Raw genomic sequence first — 20,184 nt, 5'->3', positions numbered from 1 at the left:
TATATATATATATATATAAAATCACCGCGGTATTTAATTCTGATTGATATAAATCTGAAGGGTACACATATCTCGTATACTGCGGGATCGTTTTAATAGACAAGTCTCGTCGACGAGATTATAGAGTCTTGAGAATAGTCACCTGATGCCTGCTGTATTAAGATTTCTCGTCTTAAGATATCCCGCGACTATTAATACGGCCCTTATATGTATTTTTTGTCGGTACAGGCTTTGTCTCGACTTGTGTCGCTTAATGCGCCCTCGTCTCGTGTGTGTACACTAGCATAGATTTGGGGCCCCCCTTATATACACGTGCGGAACGTGGAGTGGATTCCAGGTTGTACAATTGGATGTAGCCCAGCGTTGTACTGGCATGATTGTGTTATATTATATTCCGTGTTCTTGTCTGCCGGTGCATTGCACCGCAGTCACGCGTGTTCAGTTTCTCTGTTGGACGGTATATCATTATACATGAGTTATATATTTTTTACTTAGTTCAGCTTTTTCGTGATGATATACACCCACACCCAAGTCAGACGCTACGTTCTTCGTCTGCCGATCCTCTTCTTTTTTCACCTCGGAACATTCATTGTTGGAAAATCTCCTCACGACGTCAGAATCTAGTTGTCGACGCCATTTTATCACCACATAACCTAAATTTTTTATTTCAATGGAGGCAAATCGTAATTCTTGGGCCTTCAAATTACTCATGTTACATAAATTAATGGAATATAATCAATAATATACCTGTTCCACTACCTACACGCGTGAAAACACGGCCAATGGTCACCTGTCAGCCTGGTTGCATTAGTTTGATTTTTTTCCACCAGATGACGCATTGCACTAACTGCATTGACTAACTTTAGATCTAAATGTTGAGCGGGAAATAACATCACAGATGAAAATCTGGCTAAAACCGGAAAGACAAAATATCTGCCAAACGATTGACGAGCGATTTCACACGCGGGCCTAAAATCAAAATGGCGCAATTGATACACACTTCGAATATCGTTTCAGCTATACGATTATTTCCGGTACTCGTTAGATATCGATCGCTATTTCACACCATACGAAACGGTGGCAGAAATGTTCCAGGTATATAATTCATTATCGAATAGAGTGTAAATATGGAGAACTCGACTTGCTAAACCAAGTCGTCGAATAAATCGTCTGCTCGCCAACTCAACACGCCGTTACATGGCAAGAGCTTACAAAAAAAAAAAATCAAGGTGCCTAGTAGGTTGTAGAATAATCGAAAAGAGTATCTCATTTTTTCCGTGACGGATTAAGGGTTAGAAAACTGGTCCCTAGGTGAAAACCGGGTGAGAACCGCTCTGAATTGACTCATAAGTTTGCGGCTAAAATAACACGATTCTTGATCCGCAACGAGGAGATGGACAACATAAAAGGCGTGGAGTAATATACGCCTGAACGATGATCGTAACAGATCGATTAACGGAATAGCACAATTTATCCGTCACGTGTTGTTGCTTTTGGACTTGACGGTTGCATAATTAAATTGACAAAGGTCGGGCCGTGCGAGGCGCGTTGACAAAGGCCCTCGATTTCGTCATCGCTTATATAGCTGGCGCTTTAAAAAGCACATGAGCTAACAGGATGGGATGGGAAATCTGTGAGTATCCCTCCTCTTGACGTCGCCGCCCCGTCTTCGTGGATGATTCTCGTGCCGAATTATTGAGACGAAAGAACGCGTCATCTGGCACAATAACGCCAATGAATGTACGTGGAACTACGCTTATTGATATTGTACATATCCCACAATCTTGTACCCATATAAAAACCTCCCGCGTTAAGACGTGTAACAAGCGAAGCACGGCCTCGGTGCATATATGCGAGACTCGAGACTCGCGGGCGACGGAAATAACCGGTGACTCAATGTATTTAGGCAGCGTTGATTTAACGCTCTGGCCTTAAACTGATCGGTAACATCTCGCGAGTTTATAAAGCGTTATTATAAATGCATGTGTAGAATATTAAACGTTGTGTTACGTAAAATCGGCAGCTTCAAAATTTTCCCCGCAATTAATATCACCGCGGAGCAATATGGCGCCGAGGAGAGGTTAATTAGTTTTTATGCAAATATAAAGTCACGAAAAACGTCCTACAAGTTTTCAAGCTTTTATTTCGTTACGTCGAGGTAACGCGGGGTGAGAAATGCTATTAAATAAAAACGTTATCGTCAAATACGACTATCTTGTATGGAGGGGGGGATAATATATTCTTTATATCGTCAGATGCAGGCCTCTTTCATATTTAACCTACAATAGATCCCTAAATTACATAAGCCAGTTAGAAAAATACATGAATATTTACCGTTTTCTGATCGTTCATGTATAATTCCGACCGTCAGCGGTGATGTTTGCATCATGATTTTCTGAGAGCCACGGGACGGGGGCTCATTATATTTATACCTTATACATATGATATATTACATATGTGCATGTAATAAATTAAAACTCTGCCACCCAACGATTATCTCCATTTATTGTCGGCAACGAAAAGTCGTCACGTGTCAATTGATTCGTATTAAATTTCAACACTATTTTAATTTACGTGTATGACATTCGTATACATGCGTATAGATATGTATATACATATATATATATATATATATATAATTTTTTGTGGCATCATATCACTGGTGAAAATTTCTACCACTACGAATCTTTAAGGAAATTGGGATATTTCATCTTATTTCTTACAAAATTGTAAATATGCATAGTTTTTCGTAAGGAATTCTTAATTTTCTTTCAAAATTTTAGTATCTTGTAGGTTTTTTTTAATAGACAAATTATAATTTTCATAAAAATCTACAAGTTGTTATGAGAAACTATGCATATTTACAAATTTGTACGAAATGTTCCAATTTTCCTAAAAATTCGTAGAAAATCGTAGAAATCATTTTCACCAGGGTACAATCTTATGATTATCTTGAACGCATTTACGGACACGAAAGGATTTGAAAAGCATGAAATAACGTATAAAATGTGAACAAAATACTGTAGATCGCTGCCCCATGGGATACGGTTAATCTCGGAGTGAATGAAGTTCTTTACCTTATAAGGTACGAACTTTACACTCGTATAGGAATACAATACTCGCTGTGTAATTTGGGTTGCGTCATAGCAGGCGGGTTTTTGAACGTTTCACATATCGCGTACACGCATGATCGAAGATCGATTCACTGCACGTACTGGTAATAAAATTGGATACGAAAGAAAAAAAATTTTCAATATCTGATCTTCAGCGAGTTAGAATCCCATTCGTATGAACGGCTGGTTAGCCTGCGTTCGTAAAATCTTTGCACTCATCGCGGAGTACTGAATTAGAACGTATAATAGTACAAGAACTATTACGTCTATGTATACCTACTATACACAAACTTGACTTGCAAACGGAAACTGAGAACGTTACACTTACACATACTGCACGTACATCGACGCATAATGATTTTATCTCTGTGCCGTAGAGTTTCGTTGCAGGCACGTATAATTCATATAAACATTACACAAACTTGATGTTTATACTGAAATGGCGATTGTATATATTATCTGTCATTTGCCACAAGTATGACTAATAAAAAATTTCCAGAGTCGTATCATTCTGAGAAATGATATTTGAGAATTATTTTTTTTCTTTTTTTTAAAATAACTTTTACACTTTTAAATTAAAAACTGCATCTCCACGCCATATTGTAAATTATAATTATCAGAATTACTCGTCACCGCGATATATGTATTTAAAGCAAGCAAAATGGACACGAAAAAATTCTGTCTTAAAATAACGCAAGCTGCAAAAGAAGCTAAAGCGAATTTTTCATACCGCATTCAAAGGATTGGGTGAACTCTCCATTATTTACATATTCATTTATTTTTCCAACGAATGCCTAAATGGCAAGAAATGTCGAAAATATCGCGTGTACGCATTCGCATGTGTTACACAGATTGAAAGTTTTCTGATTATCTTTTCAAGGCAGTTTGTATGTTCGTCTAATTTTAAATCTCATGGTCTGATACGTTGTGTTGGTGCAAAATAGGTTGAAAAATAAACGTAATCCAACGTTTTTCAACGTTTATGAGTACTTTCGATATAAATTTATTGAAGTCGTGTCAGTTGCAATGGTAATACATACAATAGGTATTCAGAAGTAAGTTTTAATCTATAATAATAATCATAATAGTAGGTATGTATTTATATGTATAGGGAAGAAACTAAACTTCTCATATACGCACAATAATCGTCAACTTAACTCTGCATCTAATTTTTTATAATTTATCTACTAGTTGTAATAGCAATAATTATGATGATCATATATATTTTTATATATATATACAATGCAATCTTAATAATATGTAATATACATATTTAACCTCAAGTACACGTACCATATATTCTATGTATAGTATACCCGCATACCCTAAGTAATATCATACACACAATAGATTTATGACTTTCACATTCAAAACTATGCGTGCAATGTTTAACGCTTAGCCCCCATACATTCGTCCAAAGACACTCTCATGCTTATAGTTCTTCGCATTGCGTCCGTATCGCATTAAGAATAAGAAATACTCTGTCTACGTGTGTCCCATGAAGTTTCCAACCATACTAGTGATGACCATATTTAAATTAAACTTCTAAAAAAAGTCTTTCTTATATTATATGTATATTTACAGCTAAACAGATTTACCGATACGACGGTAGTAACGCGTTTCTCGTTTTTTCTAAAATTTATACAGTTCAACTTTTTTGTGAATGAGTATTTTTTACTTACTCATTTAGGGAGAAAAAACCGTACAAAGTATAAATATATTGTAATAATGACGCATCAAGTTTGTCAGAGCTATATACGACACCATTACATTCTAAACTTTAATGCTTCTTATTACATTTTATGTTATCGGAATTTGTGTTATTAGCTGATGTTTTTCTTTTATTCCCAACAAACTAGGCCATGATAATCAATTTACGCGATCGCTGTGATTTTGTACAATAAGTCTATGTCAGTGCTAATTGTTGAGAGATGGTATAGGTATTTAATTTTCATATTTTATAAACTCGTCAGCACTATTCGGTTGCATTTCATCCAACAATTTTCGTGAATTGTCAAAAACGGTTTACCAATTGTCGCGATTGTGTCTATGCGTAAAACTTGTCATACAAATCAAATTTCAATGCTTCAGATCTATAGTCGAGAATGCAAATTCAGAGGTGAATGACTCAGAAGATATATCCATAATTTACAAGTGAGTGATTGGAAAAATACTAGACACATACTTATGTTATGCAACATTGAATTCAACTAAAAAGTAATTAAAACCAGTCTTAAAACTGGCGACAACATGTACGCCATATCTGCAACTCAATTACTTGCTTAACTGTACGGTATGTATACCGCCGATTGAGAGCAAAAAGAAAAGGTTGTTTAATCGTCGATAAGGGTTTCGTATATAGCCAATCCTCTCTAGATACGATGTCACGGTTCCATCTAGTGTTTCAGTCTGTAATTCGGTATACAAATAAATACCTCGCATTTAATGCTACATTGTAAAATGCAAAAATGACATGGATGTATAACTGAGAAAATGAAATAAAAAAAAAAGACAAGATAAAAGAAAACACGAATTTGACAAATTCAACTCAGTAATTATCATATCTCCCGTTGATAGTAATACGTATACGTAGATATACTAATCGAATGAGTAAACTCATGCAATTTTCATAAATATCGTACGATCGCGCATTTTGCAATGCCTCAATTCGCGGAGAGCCCGTTGAGCCTCGCCCGGTGAACAAAAAGCGACGCGAGCGTCGCCGGTCGGCATCCCCTTGTCGTTATATCGTCGAATGACGTTTTCACGCTTGACGTCAAAGTCACCAAAGAAGTCGATGATCTCGTCGATGTCGGCCTTAAAGGGTACGTTCTCGAGGGACAATACGCACCCGGGTTTACCGAAGCCTTCGACGTACTCGAGTGGCGGATGCCTGCCACCGTACCCCATGTGACGAGGCATTCCCCCCATGCCCCCCATCATGCCCAGGGGACCACGAGGCGGGTAACCGGCATTTCCGTACCTGCCCATGTGGGGCGGCATGGACGCTGGGTATCTGCCTCGCTGGTCCTGTTGCATGGCAGCGTTCCCGTAATGCTGGTTATCCTGGAGGTACTGAGAATCGGCGATACCCAGGGTCTCCATCATCGTCGTCCTCGACACGAGTTCCACGGTCGGTGTATTTTTGCCGAGGGGAAGACCGTTCTTAGCTGTCGCTCGGATCGCCTCCTGGGTAGTGTCGAACTCGCAGAAACACTCGCCGGCCGGTTTTCCGTTCTGATTAAGCATCATGTGAATTCTGTGCGGCACGATACCGATGTCCGAGAAGAAATCGAGTACGTCCCGATCTATCGTCTGGAATGGCAATCCTCGCATTATCACGCAATCCGACATGGTGACGGCCTCGGTGTTCTGGGCAACGGTCGCGTTCATTTCCGCCTCGCGTTTCATCTGGACGAATTTCTCCTCCGTAACGGTTGCCACAGTCACGGGTTTCATGCCGATTTTCAACGGTTGCGATATCGCGGCCTTCGCCTCTTCGACCCGTGAAAATTGGACGTAAGCGACGAGCTGTGGGGTCGAAGTCTCCTTGGCCATCATCATGAACAAATTGTTTATCTTCGAGTCGTGGAACAGTTTCGCTATGTCGATTTCTTTCGCAAATGCCGGCAGGTCGGAGACGACAACGCAGGTCGACGACCTGGGGTCATTTTCCTTGGTACCACCAATCTGCTCCAAACCGTGATCCCTGCTCTTCTCCTTGAGCTCGGGTACGTAGGAGTCAACGGCCTTGTCGAATATCACCTCGTCCAGAGGAAGCACCTCCACTTCCGATCCTCTAACGTACCGCGGAACGCTGAGAGCCAAATCCTTACCCTCCCCCTTGCCGAACTTGACGTAAGCAATGCCGACGCGATTCCCGTGATTGTCGTTGATCAGCTTCAATCCGTCCTTTCTAATATAGATCCCGGGAAAGGCATGCCTGACGTCGCCGTAACCGGCTGTCAAAGGCATATTGCGAATCTCAACACAGTTGCCGGTTATCGCTGGTTTCACGACGTTTTCCGCCGATCCGTGATAACCGCGATTGTTCCTTCCACTCATTTGCTGCGGCTGCCTATCGTGCTGTTGGCCGTTATCATAACCGCCGTAAGAGTTCGTTTGAAACGCGTTCGGGTTTCGCCTGCTATCCAGTTCCTGCATCTTGCTCAAAAATGGATTACCCGCACCGCCACCCTGCATATTCGGCTGCCTCATACCCGGTTGATACTGCATCGAATTCGGGCTCCCACCGCCGTTCCCGCTGTACATTCTCGACTCTTGGGGCCCGTAGGACCCGCCATTACCACCCGATCCCCGAGGCGGATACCTGCCCTGATCCATCCGGCCGTGAACGGCCTCGTTCTGGGACCACATGTCCCTGCCACCTCTCGGGGTAACCCCGATCACCCCAACCGCCGCAGGGCTCAAACTGGGCATGGGGCCGGGGGAGATTCCTTGGCCCATGCCAGCCATGCCCATGGAGTGACCCATACCCTGGGGATGTGGCTGTATCATGTTACCGACACCGTTCAGCCCGTTAATACCGAACTGATTCGGCTGGATGATCTGCTGCTGGGAGGCGAGAATCGGTGCCGCGGCAAAGGATAAGGACCGCTGATCGGCGGAGGGATCATTGGGCAGAGCGGCGACCCCGGCGCCAAGGATACCGGGGGCCAGTATGGGGGCCTGAATGTGGGCCTGAGGAGGCACCTCCCAGATCCCGTTTTCGGCTATCGACGGCTTTTTACCGCCAACGGTAGCGGAGATCGCTGCGGGTCCGGAAAGCACGCCGGTCTTGCTGTTATCCTTGTTCGGAAACTGGCCAACGCATACGACGTCGTTCGCCTGATCCTCGTCGTTCGAATCCTTGTTGCGCCGGTCCACACCCGAGGATCGTTTCCCGTCCCGATCACGTGACCTCGTTCGATCCCGCGATCGCGATCTGTCCCTCCTCCTTCTCCGGTCTCTACGGTCTCGATCTCTATCCCGCGACCTGCTCCTGTCCCTGCGCCGGCGATCCCTGCCTCGGTCCCTGTCGCGCCTGTCCCGGTCCCGGTCCCTGTCACGCGACCGCGATCTATCCCGGGATCGGGATCTGTCTCGCTTCTCTTTGCTCCGGTCTTTCGTCGACTCGGGATCGAGGTCTCGCTCCTTGTCCTTGTGATCCTTGTCTTTTTCCTTCTTCTCGATCGGCGGGTTTTCGGGCTTGGCCGGTACTGCAGGGACCACGGCGATCGGCGTGCTCTGCATGAAGGTCTGCAACGATATCGTCTGCTGGCGAGCGGCCTCGATCACTTTTTGCATCTCGGTGCGGGAGCTCAGCAGCAGCTTTATCTTCATCTCTTTTATCTTACCACCGTCGCTCATCATCGCCTGACGCGCATCTTCATCGGTACTGTAAATCAAGAGTTACGGTTAGGATAATATTTTCACAGAGATGAGCTCTCCTCCTCATCTCTGCACCCAGCTTTCAAAGATTGTTTAGATATTTATTTTGTACAAGGAAATCAACTATATGAAACCGGACTGACCCCGTTTTTTTACCTCCATGTTTTTACAACTTATGTATACGCAATTAGAAGAGGATTACTACAGTCTAGATTTATTATTCCTTCCGCTTCGTTACATTCAACATTGTGAATCTGTTTTACCGCGTTTAAATAACCTTCACAGGGAATTCTTTCCAATGCAGAATCGAAGAATAATTCGGATTGCATCTGAAGGGGTTTATGCGCAGTGAGGATTTTTTCGAAAAACGATTTTTCTAAAATTCACTCTTGTAATGTACATATATTTAAGTATACCAGGACAATTTCTTGAAACTTGAAAATCAACCGCGCATGCGCGAGTTTTATCGGCTGTTCGTGCAGGCTGGCCATCCCGAGTTTCAGCCGTCAAACAGTTTCTGGTGGCGATGTAGTTGATACGATTTTTCGAGGTTCGAATCTCAAATAATTGAGGCAGTGACTCGGAAAGGTTTGGGAAACATTTGTTATTAGGTCGGAAAGTTGATTCTTCAAAGAACGGTCGGAATTTAATGGTTATGCTCTTATAAAATTCAAACGTACACATTGTGTACGTTGGCACCCTGCATCGCAGACAAGAATATCGCTGCGGGAAGATTTCACCGTCCAATGAGATTGAATTATTTGGCGCGTGAGAAGTTTCAAGAGATTTTCCTGATATACACGGAAAATTTCACATCAATCCGACAAATATTGTCGAAGTTACGCGCGCATTTGCAAAGGCGCCCCGGAGCGGAACGCGTTTTTCGCCAAACTGTGCTTTCAAATTCGGTGAGCAAGATTTCTCGGAAACTGCTGAACCGATCAGTCTCAAACCTTTACAAAAGCTTTATGAATATATCTTTTAGTCCTCGATCGAAGGTTTTTTCTCGCCGACAAATACTTTCCCTTTTATAAACAAACGAAGGCGAAATTTTTTTTTATGGAAAATTGATTTTTTTTTTTTTGAGAAACCGCCGCTTTGCTAAAAATTAATATTTTGTTTATTCCGTTGAATAAAGACCAGATTCTCATAATACCGTATATTAATTAAATGTTTTTTGTGTTTTCATTTCAAATGATTCAGTCAAGAGATATCTTGCTCACCGCAAAACGACCTTTCTCGAAGGTACTCCCGGAGATTTGCTATAGCAGCTTAAAAAATCATTATTTTTACAAATAAAAAATATCGGAATGAAATTCAATGTTACCCCGATATGCATGTAAATTTTTATATGTATCAATTGATATGTATCTTCATGAAAAATCCTTGAAAAATCGCTTTTTTCTGACTCCTGACTGCATATTAGGACATTTATTTTTCGAAAAATGCGCAATTAATTTTTTTTCTGCGTAACTGGTTTAATTTTTAAGAGGTCAGTCTTCATATAGCGATAGATTCCCAGTGTAACTGTGAGATAATATGGTAGCGGATAGACTTCACTGTGAAATTATACCTGAAAGCTATGAAAGCATCTCCTAATTCACCGCCGACGATGTGGACCCCACCTTCGGGAATGCTTAAGCCTCGGAAAAACTGGCGTATATCCAGCGCGTTTGCGGACCACGCAAGATTTTGTAGTCTGATTATTACACTCATTTTTGACTATTTCTAATCAATCTGTAACAAATGAAAAAAACATTTTTCGTTTTTCAAATGATTCATTTTCCATTTTCGTAACTGAAATTACTTTTTCATCATATCCCCACGTCTCTGGTTTCATCTACAAAGAGGTTGTGTAACTAAAAATATAGCATAGAAAACGAAAGCATAACGACCATGTGATTTTTCAAGCGTTAGTAATAATTTGAAAAGTCAATCCAACTATTGTTACATCATCTTTCAAACGAGATGAATTAAATGTTATGTAAAAAGCTTGAGAGGAGAGGTTGTAAAAATTCTGACAGTAAGAATTCAAATCTCAGCGTCATTGCTACTTTGCGAATGGCTATAGAATTAGCATTGTCTTTAGTTAACGTTGGGCGTGTGAAACTCCAGTCACTTCGTCATACCTATATCTGGACGTTAAAAAATGTCCAATACCGAGATCGTTAACATTCGAGTGCTCTCATAATATAAGCTGAATTGTATTCGACTTATACTGATTCCAAAACATAAACCTAGTGGTTTGTTAATTTTAGACTTCGGGTTCAGCCTCTTATTTTGGAAAAGAGCCAACATTGTCGAGATATATCATCGGCACAGTCTGCGCGAATGAAATTTTTCTGAATCATGACAACAAGAACAATAGTAATAAATTATCAAAATTCACTGTACGTAAGCTATTGTTTTCTCATTAATTTCCTAAAAGAATTTTTTTTAAACTTTCATGTTTATAGAAAAAAAACATTGTAAAGAATTCGTTTTAATACGTTTATAACGCGTTGAACCAAATACTAATGCAATAATTCGTCGCAACATGTTGATTACTCGTAAATCTGCTACATGAACGTTAGAGAAACTTAGCCGATGACCATAATGGGAATTTGATGACGGCCAATTTTTGGCTAATCATCATTTCAGTAGGACAACATCAGCGTTTTCGGAGTAAAGCGCAAGCGCATTGAAAGCATTGCGGTTGATCAAAATCCAGCGTGACATAACGGGTGATGCAATAATTCCATCTTTATCGAATGCAAAAAGTTGACGACCTCGATAGTACGTATAGACTATCCCGAGGACCGTCGTAAATCACCTTTAATGCTGCGACAAATATCGATGGTACATGCTATATTTCCATCACCACGTAATGTAATATGATAGAATAATATGTAACCCAGATTTATTTTCGTACAGATCGATCCATCTACTTAACGTGTGTCAATTAATTATAAAGGTCGAGGGGGAGTTGTCTTGGTTTTATAGTAATGTAATGTTATTTTTACTCGTTATAATCATTTTTGCGGTGAATTTTTTATCAGTCGAGTTATATCATAGTAGATAGTGTCAAGCTTTGATTGCTAAATTGCGAAGTTCTGAAAGTTGTTTAATCGAGAGGGGGAAAATTCTCAGGAACGAATATCAGGAAGTTGCGATGCCTAGTAGCCTTCTCTTCCGACCTCTTTGTCTCTAATCGCCACCGTCATTCCTCTCCTTTTTGTTTTAGATTTTTTAGATCCGTTAAATACGAGATGCAAGACTCACCGAAGAGCTGCAATGCATAATTGCAGATTAAGTTGCAAAACATATAAACGGTCGCAACGTGAATGAATCTGCAGAATGGAAATGATTTCCTTGAAGAATGTATGAAGCCGACAATGAGCATGGTGAAGGGTACAATTCGTAGGACTATTTTTGATGGTGGGCGCTGAGTAAATGAAATGTCATAAACTATTATCATACACGATAACAGTCGGAAACGCGGCCTTACGCAAGTGTAATAAGAATGATCTTACCACGCAAGTGTAAGAATTTTATAACACGAGGAACGAAACGAGGGCGTCTTCGATAAGTATGCCAACTTATACGCTTCGTGTGTGATACTCCAACTCGAATGCTGATGATAAATTTCGAAGTCGGGCCACAGGCCTGGTGAAAATAATATAATTACTAATTAAGGTCTTAGGTTTATTTATTTATTGTGTTTTTTTCTAACATCCTCAAGCTTATACCGAACAGTTTCCTCGAACGACAAAATATCCCACCGTTGAATTTGTGCATTTGACAAATATCTGCATTAATATACTACGGTGAACATATAGTGGATATATTTCTATATAACGCGAGCATGTGTTAAGCGTTTTTCCATGAATGCTTTTCATGCACAAAATACTCTTTTCTATGACGATCGGGTTAATCTGCGAATGCGCATGCGCGGAGTAATAAAAAGAGCACTTTTAAGTCCTACGAGTTGAAAGTGGTCTTTTCTGTACTCCGCGCATGCGTTGTTGCGAAAAGATCTGACATTACGCGACCCTAACCTCAATTTCGTGCTTGGTGAGAAAACGCATAACATACTCTTGTTATATAAAGAATCGCGTGCAAAAAGGAGGCTACGGTATTTCGCCTCGCGTATTTGCAATATTCGTTTTCGGCTCACCTACGACTCACATAGCAAACTTACGCTCGGGTTGAAAAGACCGAGTTTGCTTCCTTGTTACACAATATACTACATGTTATCGCCGTAAATCACAGACGTACTGCTCTTGCTTTAAATATTTCCAAAATGTAGACCTCCAACTCCTGGAGAGAGAACGAGAGAGATTCTTCGGCTTTCATCAGCATAGCGACGACACTCCATAGGCTCATTGTGAGTCAAATCATGGATGGATGAGATAATAGTACACTTCAATTCTTATACGAATGTTATGTTAACGAGTTGAGGCGAAACCTATTATCAGTAAAACGTTGGTACTTCCCCACAAATATTACGATGGTTGTCAATTCTATTCAGGACACGATTCAGGAGTAAATAATTCCCAATATACAATGTGAGGATGTTCCGTTCATTGTTGTTACGAATAACGAGATTTTATACGGCCGATTTATACCGGATTTGGTATCTCGTTCGTTTACAGTCACATACAAATCAACATGAATTAATGAGGATTCATTTAATGTCCGCATGAAACACGTGCCTGTTGGCGCCAGCGCGTCGAATCAAATTTGAAATATTCCATGGACGAAATTTCTTCCAACCTGCACTTATGGTTCATGCATAAATTTAATCCTGACCAATTTCACCAACGATATTTCAATTCTAATGAATTCGGTGATGAAAAGTTACCTAGTAGCTGAATGCAGGCCTTCCACTCAATTTCAGGTTGATTAAGAATTGCTAGATCAATTAATCACCTTCAATAAAGTTGCTACAGCTTTAGAAACCGCATAGAAAATTTATATTTATACCAACAAACCTTCATTCAGGATGGCCACAAAATATCAGATATTATACATTCTCTTCAAGTTTTCTTACTTTTCTAAAACCGAACTTCAGGTTTTGTTTTTTTTCGTGGCGACATATACTTATGAAATAGGAGACTTATACATTCACTCTCAAAAAAATGTTTGAAAGGTGTTTGCAGAGTTCAAATTCTATGATTACCACCAAGTCTTCCTTCTGCCTTCAATTTGATGGAGCTTGAATGCCGGTTGAACTATCATAGAATTTTCATGCAAGTATCAGCATCGCATGATCTGCTTCCAGATATACTTCTCAGACATCTCTTACGAAAAAAAAACCCTAAACTTGGGGGTGAATTCGAACCCCCAACTCATAGATAATGCAAAATTCCCGTACGAAAAAAAGTCAAGGATGCAAATTCAGTCCCAAGTTGAGTTTTTTTGAGTAATTTATCAGTCTTTTTTGTTTTACACTATAAAAAATCTCCAACTTTTATGGCGATCCTGATTATCTGGCGGTATTTTTTCATCACATACACACGCACACGCTAAAATTAGCGAAGTGAAGAACGTCAGTAAAATATGTTATAACGGTAAATAATCTGAAATAAATAACAAACGTGACGTTCAGTTACATTTTACCGAAACAACAAGTGACCCAAATCGCTTTTAGTCAGTTGGGTGGAAGGCCTGTAAGTGAATAAGTCATAGTTCTCTTCGTCGACATTTGTCAAATATTTTATAACAAATGTTTGAAATTATACCTAACCGAAACTGAACAACTGGTTGAGTATGGGGAGATGTGGAATCACTCAACAGTTCATTTGCAATATTGAGGAAATATTCTGTAAGAGAACTTTACACGTTGCATAAGTTTGTTTCAGGGAGGGCAGGCGAAGGGGGGGGGGCAGTCAGAGGTCGGGAACTCAGATCGATAGACGCATCATATTGAAGTTAGCAACGTTATCGTAACGATTCATGCTAAGGAAAAACCGTTGTTTCGCGGTTTTTGAATTGTTTGAAATTCAGTAAACCGTAACAAAACAAAACACACTCATAAATTTCAAAATCTTAGTTACCCAAAAATCACTGTAGAAAATGGTAATTTTTTCCCCCAATGTTTCGTTAGGAGAACATTACTAACTTCAATCTCGTACAAACGCTCTGCATATCCGAACAAGACTAAGATTACCAGTCGACGATATGTATTCCAAAAAGAAGTTCCATCATGAGGAAGCGGATAAGATTGAAGACACGTCGAGAATCGACAATTGACAAAGATGTAGATCATGTAGAGACGAAGGAATCGCTCTGATGCAGCATCAGGCTCCGCAGTGTCTTTCGGTTGCTCTAGCAAGCAGGGCAAGTCTATTAGATTTTTCGTTAACCATAATGCATGATCCATACGTACATTTATACCCATTTTTTTTTATATAAATGCCTGTAATCGAACACGGCGATCGAGTGCGTAAATCCTCTTACAGTTTCGTTGCTTTTTGAATAATCCATCACGTTACACGCGACGAAGAGGTGAAAGTTTCATGTTTTTTTTTTCGTGCAGCTTGCAGAAACAATCGCACATTATCCAGTCGGGTGAAATTTAAATGTCTGTAGAAAAAAAACCATCTATTGACGATGTATATTAAATATACCACATAGTATAAGGAAATTGTCAGAAAAATAATCGCCTCTGTGAATCATGTATTTAGTTAGGGTATCGTTATTACTCTGCGTTCTTCTTCTCGATACTCACTAAGCAAAGTTCTCGAAACGAGCTAATTTCGATATCCGACGATCAACGGATTGTCTATTCAGAATTCCCCATCATCGTTGATCGGGACGATGTTCTCTTGTCAACACGAGGACCAAGTTGACGAACAGGAATTACCGGATCGGTTTCTCCTCAACTTCCGGGGCTTCGCACTAAATGGCATCATTTCGACTCTCTTATCCTGTGTTAAGTTCGAGTTTTGTCATAAAGATAAAAAATTTATTACCTTGTAACGGCAAGAGCGAGTATCCGGAGTTCGGGGCAACGCGCATTCGTCATTCTGGAGTCTTTGACAAGTTTTCACAATTATTAAAATCGTATCACCGAGTGTGCGATGATCAATTCGGTACTAAAAATTTCTACTTTACTATGTAGTCCTAAACATAGAAATATTAAAAGTAAGCGACCTGGGCCAAAAATACAAGGATAACGCAACAACGAACCCTCGTTCATCAGAAAACTTATGTATCGATTACAAACGCTTCAAGTAACTTCGGAGATGATGAAATCGTAATTTTCGATATTTGCTCTCATTTCTCCCATCTTCTAAATTGTGGTTTAAACCTTATGATAATAAAAGAATAAGTGGACAATTTTTTTAACACCATTATAAGGCATAGAATTCGTGTTTTAATTTTTGTTTTTTTTTTTTCGTTGTCAACTGAATATTGTTAGTGTATCTTCATTGTTGAAGTTAATACACTCGGTTTAGAATCACTTTCAAATTCCTTGTTGCGGAATATTGGTCTTTCCGATGAATATTGGTTTCAGATTGAATTTCGACCTGTTTATTCATACCAGTTTTTAACTTCAATCCTTGGATTGGCATACATACTTAAGCCATTTGCCATGAATTCATTCGGAGAGAAAAAATTCAAATTGTTCACTTCGACATAAACATACCAAATTTCCATTTTATGATAGTTGTAGTTGGTGAGAAGCTAAACGTTATCTTAAATTGACTGGTGAGAAAGAATTTTACGTAAAAATAAGAAAACTACGCCTTTGTTACAAAGTAAATAAAAGGCAAAGTTTCATTCGGTTTAAACGCGTTAGAAATAGAAGTAAAAAAATGTTGGCAATATAAATTAGAAGATGTCATCGTAACTGCGATCGAATCATGTTCCATGCGAAGAAGAGATGCTGAGGAAGTATTATAGGGGGAAAAAAAAAAAAATAACGATCGCTCAGAACCTTAAGAATTACCATTGTGTGCAGTGAAATCAGCAACGGTAAGACATACTTGGCATGGAGTAGACGAAACAAGGCCTTTCCAACATTTTTCATTTAATCACCGAAGCAATCACCTCGTTCAGTTCACTGTTCCAATGCATCGTTCGAGTAGAAGACTGCGATTACATGTCACAAGACTAGAAGCTGCCAACGAAGTTATCTACTGGAAAAAGGGTGAATCAGCAGGGCGAGAACCGTCTTCCGAGCACAACGTTGTAGTCAGCTTTGAGCGTTGTTCGAACCAGTTCGCAGCAGACCACCAATGATTTGATAACGCGATGACTTTTCACCATTTTTTTTTTTTTACCGGAGAATTTCAAGAAGCTGTAGAAATCTTATTGAAATATTACCGTGTTACTTTTTTCTACCTTTCTAATTTCAGTCTCATTGGAATTTAAAAACTTTGTTATTGAATCCTATGCATGTTTTTAAACAGTTGTTTTTAAATTATTTTATAAGTCCGCCGAACAAGTTTCATTTGAATAATCGAGAATGTTGGAGATTTAAACTTCCTACGACTGTAAGTTCCTGCACTACGTCTCATAACGTCGCCGCTTTAGTTGATTTAGCAAGAATCCTTCGGGCCTTGCAATCTTTGAATTAAAAAATATTCAAAATATAACTGAGCGCAGGAAATTCACTCAGTATTGCAAATTCCGGAGATATGAAAAGGTAAGATTATAGAATTAAAGAACACAACACAGTAATTTTTTGTGATAATGAAAAATTATAATCGTCGACCGGCTGGAATTTCTACAACGATCGTTCACCACCAAAAACATTATCCACGCTGGCTTCAAGACGATCAGATACCACCAGGTGCAGGTTGGCATTGAACGATATCTCGGCGATTCTAATCAATTACTTTTCTAATCGCAACGAGGAACACACAGGAATTCCCGTTAAAATGCCATCACAGTTTTGCCGTCTCTGTGTGGTGTGTGTAGATAATCATTCCGATATTCAACGGAATATGAAAATAGTTACTTGTAATTATTAATTCAAGTAACCATTTTTAATTATTGACTCTTATCAGTTCGTACTTGTCGAGTTCACTGCATGGTCTTCAATTTATAGTTTTGTTAAACTGATTTGGAATAGCGTCTTTTATAAACGGTGTATTACTCACATTTTGCATCCCTGTATAATAATTTATTTCGGTTATAATTTATACTTTAGTTTACCAATCAATTTCCCCTCACGATTAATAACATATTTTATGTTCTCTACATACTCTTCCATGTGTGAGAATCTGAATATCTGAATAATATCCCACATTGATATTTACCGACATTTCTTCATAGTTTAGAAGAGCATGTAATTTAATTTTTGGCCAATGATTGATGTATTAGTTAGCTCGATTGTGTATAAAATATAATTTACAAATGTTTAAGACTCAGTCTCTTCAATTAATATATGCCATGTTTACTGCGCGCAGACGTTGATTGTATTGTAGTCGTTATCAGTTTTATTCATTAAGATTTAGAATCTGTTCAGGAATAGTCTTTTCATCCCCAGTTTCAGAACACTGTAAATCAACTTCAAAATGAAATAAGTTTAAAGATAATTTTATTCCGGTTATTTTATCACTTCAAGACGTTTATATTTATTCACTTATAATCGTCTAAGAATGTACTTGTGCAATAACGTAACTCAATTCTTGTGTGCACAACTCGATGAAAGAAACAAGCCATCGCTAAGTAAAATCAATGTTCAAACAGCATAAGCGTCTGAACATTAATATGTTACTTTGACTTGACAAGAATTGTAATAACTCAACGTCAAGGTATAAGCAGCCAGAAAAAGTTTCTGTTTCTCTTTTCTATGCCTAGTGAAGTGACTAATTCTTACCAACTGAAACGAAGGAGCCTTTTTGTATCAACAAAACCATTTTATGATGAATTATTTCTGGGCATAGCGAGAACAAAGAGCATTAGGATAAAGGTAGGGGAGTTGATCACTGACCAAAGTGCATGGATTGCAGAAGAAAGACGTTTAGTGTTATAGCAATTCGACTGAACGAACAAAAAACAACCATAAAGGAAACAATGGTAAGCTGCCTGTTCGTATCGCATCACGGGAAGTATTCATTGATGAATTTTCTCAATTCATCATTAATAGTGATACTCACTCATTGCAATTTACTATTTTCTTGACAACTGTGCGCTTACCCAACACATACTTACCTCTCTTAGTTAAGGGTTCGATAAGGTATCGAACATGTGCGAATTCCCAAACTTGGGTACATTTTGGTCGTGTCGAAGAATAAAAAGAAGAAATGATGGGTATTGTAGGAATTTTGGTAGTATACGAAAGTAATAATCCCAATATAGCAAATGAGTAAAAACATAGAACAAAAAAAAAAGACGACGAATGGTAAATTACAAGACGCCGACTCCCAATAAATATACTAAATTTTATTACATTACTAATGGAGGTGTTACCTTCTCACAGAATACTCTTCTTCACTGTAATATTCTCTTCCTTGGACGTAGTCCTTGGGCAGCTAAAAGGTTTCGCGATGAACGCTAAGAAGTTGTGTGGTTGTTGTTGCTGAGAACAAATAGGACCAACCACATCGAATGGCCCATCAGTGGAAGAGGGCAATGAAACGTAGCGAGCAGAATAGAAGCAGCAGCAACACCAGGAGCAGCAGCAACAACTGCAGTGGTCACCTGCGATGATTCATGTCACGTCATTGACACGATACACTGCTGATGTGTTGACGACGGCTGTACCTGCTCCTTAACCACCTAACACACACTGAACCGCCTAAGGTCCTGGAACACACATCATTTTTTCCACATTGTACGTCGAGAACTGTTAGGTCGCAAAAAGGAATTCCTAATTATTAACAACAGATAATGCAAATCAGACTTTACCAAGTGCGAAAAGGCCGATATTCTCGGTTTTATTATATATTAGATACCTGTCGGAATCGAAGCTATATATTTCTGATAAATCATATTTTCGCAACGATGTCAAGCTAGCGACTCCATAACGTGCAGACATCGAGATAAGAAATTATTATTATCATTGTTATTATTATCATTGGCTCGAAAACAGATGTTAGCTCAAGGTTGAATAACGTTATTGTGAAAATATGACAAAAGATCAATGAATATGTATGTAAATTGAAGTTTGAATGAGGATGGCGGACGATTGACACCTCTGTTGAGTAACGACAATTTTTATTTGATAATTTCTACAGAAAATGTGGCTGAATGGCGATCGTTCGGTGATGGCGGGGCTTGTCCGATGATCGTAAGCAAAGGAATCTCGGACGTTACGCTGAACGGCTTTTAAGTAAACAGAGGGCCGTTCTATCACAAGTCAAACTCACCGAAAATTGCAACTTACAACGAAAAAACGGTGAATTATTGTACGCTGAATGCTGTTGAAGAGGTTTTAAACAGATTTGAACTAACAATCAATCCCCAGTAGCAACGAAATCCTTGGACGATGACTCCTCGAAACTCCAATGCACTCCGACGCTCGTTCTGCAATCGTAATGGCTGCCTTTGTCGCCAATTCAACAACCTAGTTTAACAAGACGCCTTGTCGACTCCCCCCTCTTTCTGGCGGTGACGCGTCATTCTATGCTAGCGCCACTTGCGGTAGCATCGCAAAGGTGGGCATTTTTTCTATCCTTGTGTTATTTTATCTGCCTTTAATTTCTAGGTTCTCGTTTTAGTATTTTATCAGTGATCGAGGACA

General features: G+C 39.4%; 1 protein-coding gene across 6 annotated transcripts; it reads right to left on the bottom strand.

The window, feature by feature from the left end:
- Window positions 1-4,100: 4,100 nt before the first annotated feature.
- Window positions 4,101-20,010, bottom strand: LOC107222308. Of its 6 annotated transcripts, XR_006902737.1 has the most exons (5): window positions 19,828-20,010; window positions 18,912-19,247; window positions 15,461-15,521; window positions 15,217-15,386; window positions 15,057-15,071 (listed from the first exon to the last, which is right to left on the bottom strand). XR_006902737.1 is itself a non-coding variant. In XM_015661611.2 (4 exons), exons 3-4 carry the CDS (start codon window positions 10,218-10,220, stop codon window positions 5,730-5,732), a joined length of 2,925 nt encoding a protein of 974 aa, XP_015517097.1. In that variant the 5' UTR covers window positions 10,221-10,241; window positions 18,912-19,247; window positions 19,811-20,010; the 3' UTR covers window positions 4,101-5,729. The 6 variants fall into 6 exon arrangements, 3 of the variants coding, with proteins under 3 accessions (XP_015517097.1, XP_015517095.1, XP_015517096.1); XM_015661611.2 differs by lacking the exons at window positions 15,057-15,071; window positions 15,217-15,386; window positions 15,461-15,521 and adding exons at window positions 4,101-8,511; window positions 10,078-10,241 and having other exon boundaries at window positions 19,811-20,010; XM_015661609.2 differs by lacking the exons at window positions 15,057-15,071; window positions 15,217-15,386; window positions 15,461-15,521 and adding exons at window positions 4,101-8,511; window positions 10,078-10,241.
- Window positions 20,011-20,184: the final 174 nt, after the last annotated feature.

This window comes from Neodiprion lecontei, chromosome 2, assembly GCF_021901455.1.
Source record: "Neodiprion lecontei isolate iyNeoLeco1 chromosome 2, iyNeoLeco1.1, whole genome shotgun sequence".
In the NCBI taxonomy this organism is placed as follows: Eukaryota; Metazoa; Arthropoda; class Insecta; order Hymenoptera; family Diprionidae; genus Neodiprion; species Neodiprion lecontei.
Note: the sequence above shows the minus strand (reverse complement) of the source record. Positions and strands in the feature narration are given on the sequence as shown.

Excerpts from the sequence above, each read along its gene's own strand:
- LOC107222308 (XM_015661611.2), bottom strand. The coding sequence starts at position 10,220 with ATGAGTGTAATAATCAGACTACAAAATCTTGCGTGGTCCGCAAACGCG. Across the intron at positions 8,512-10,077 it reads GATGCTTTCATAGCTTTCAG|TACCGATGAAGATGCGCGTC; the intron begins GTATAATTTCAC and ends CTTGATTTACAG.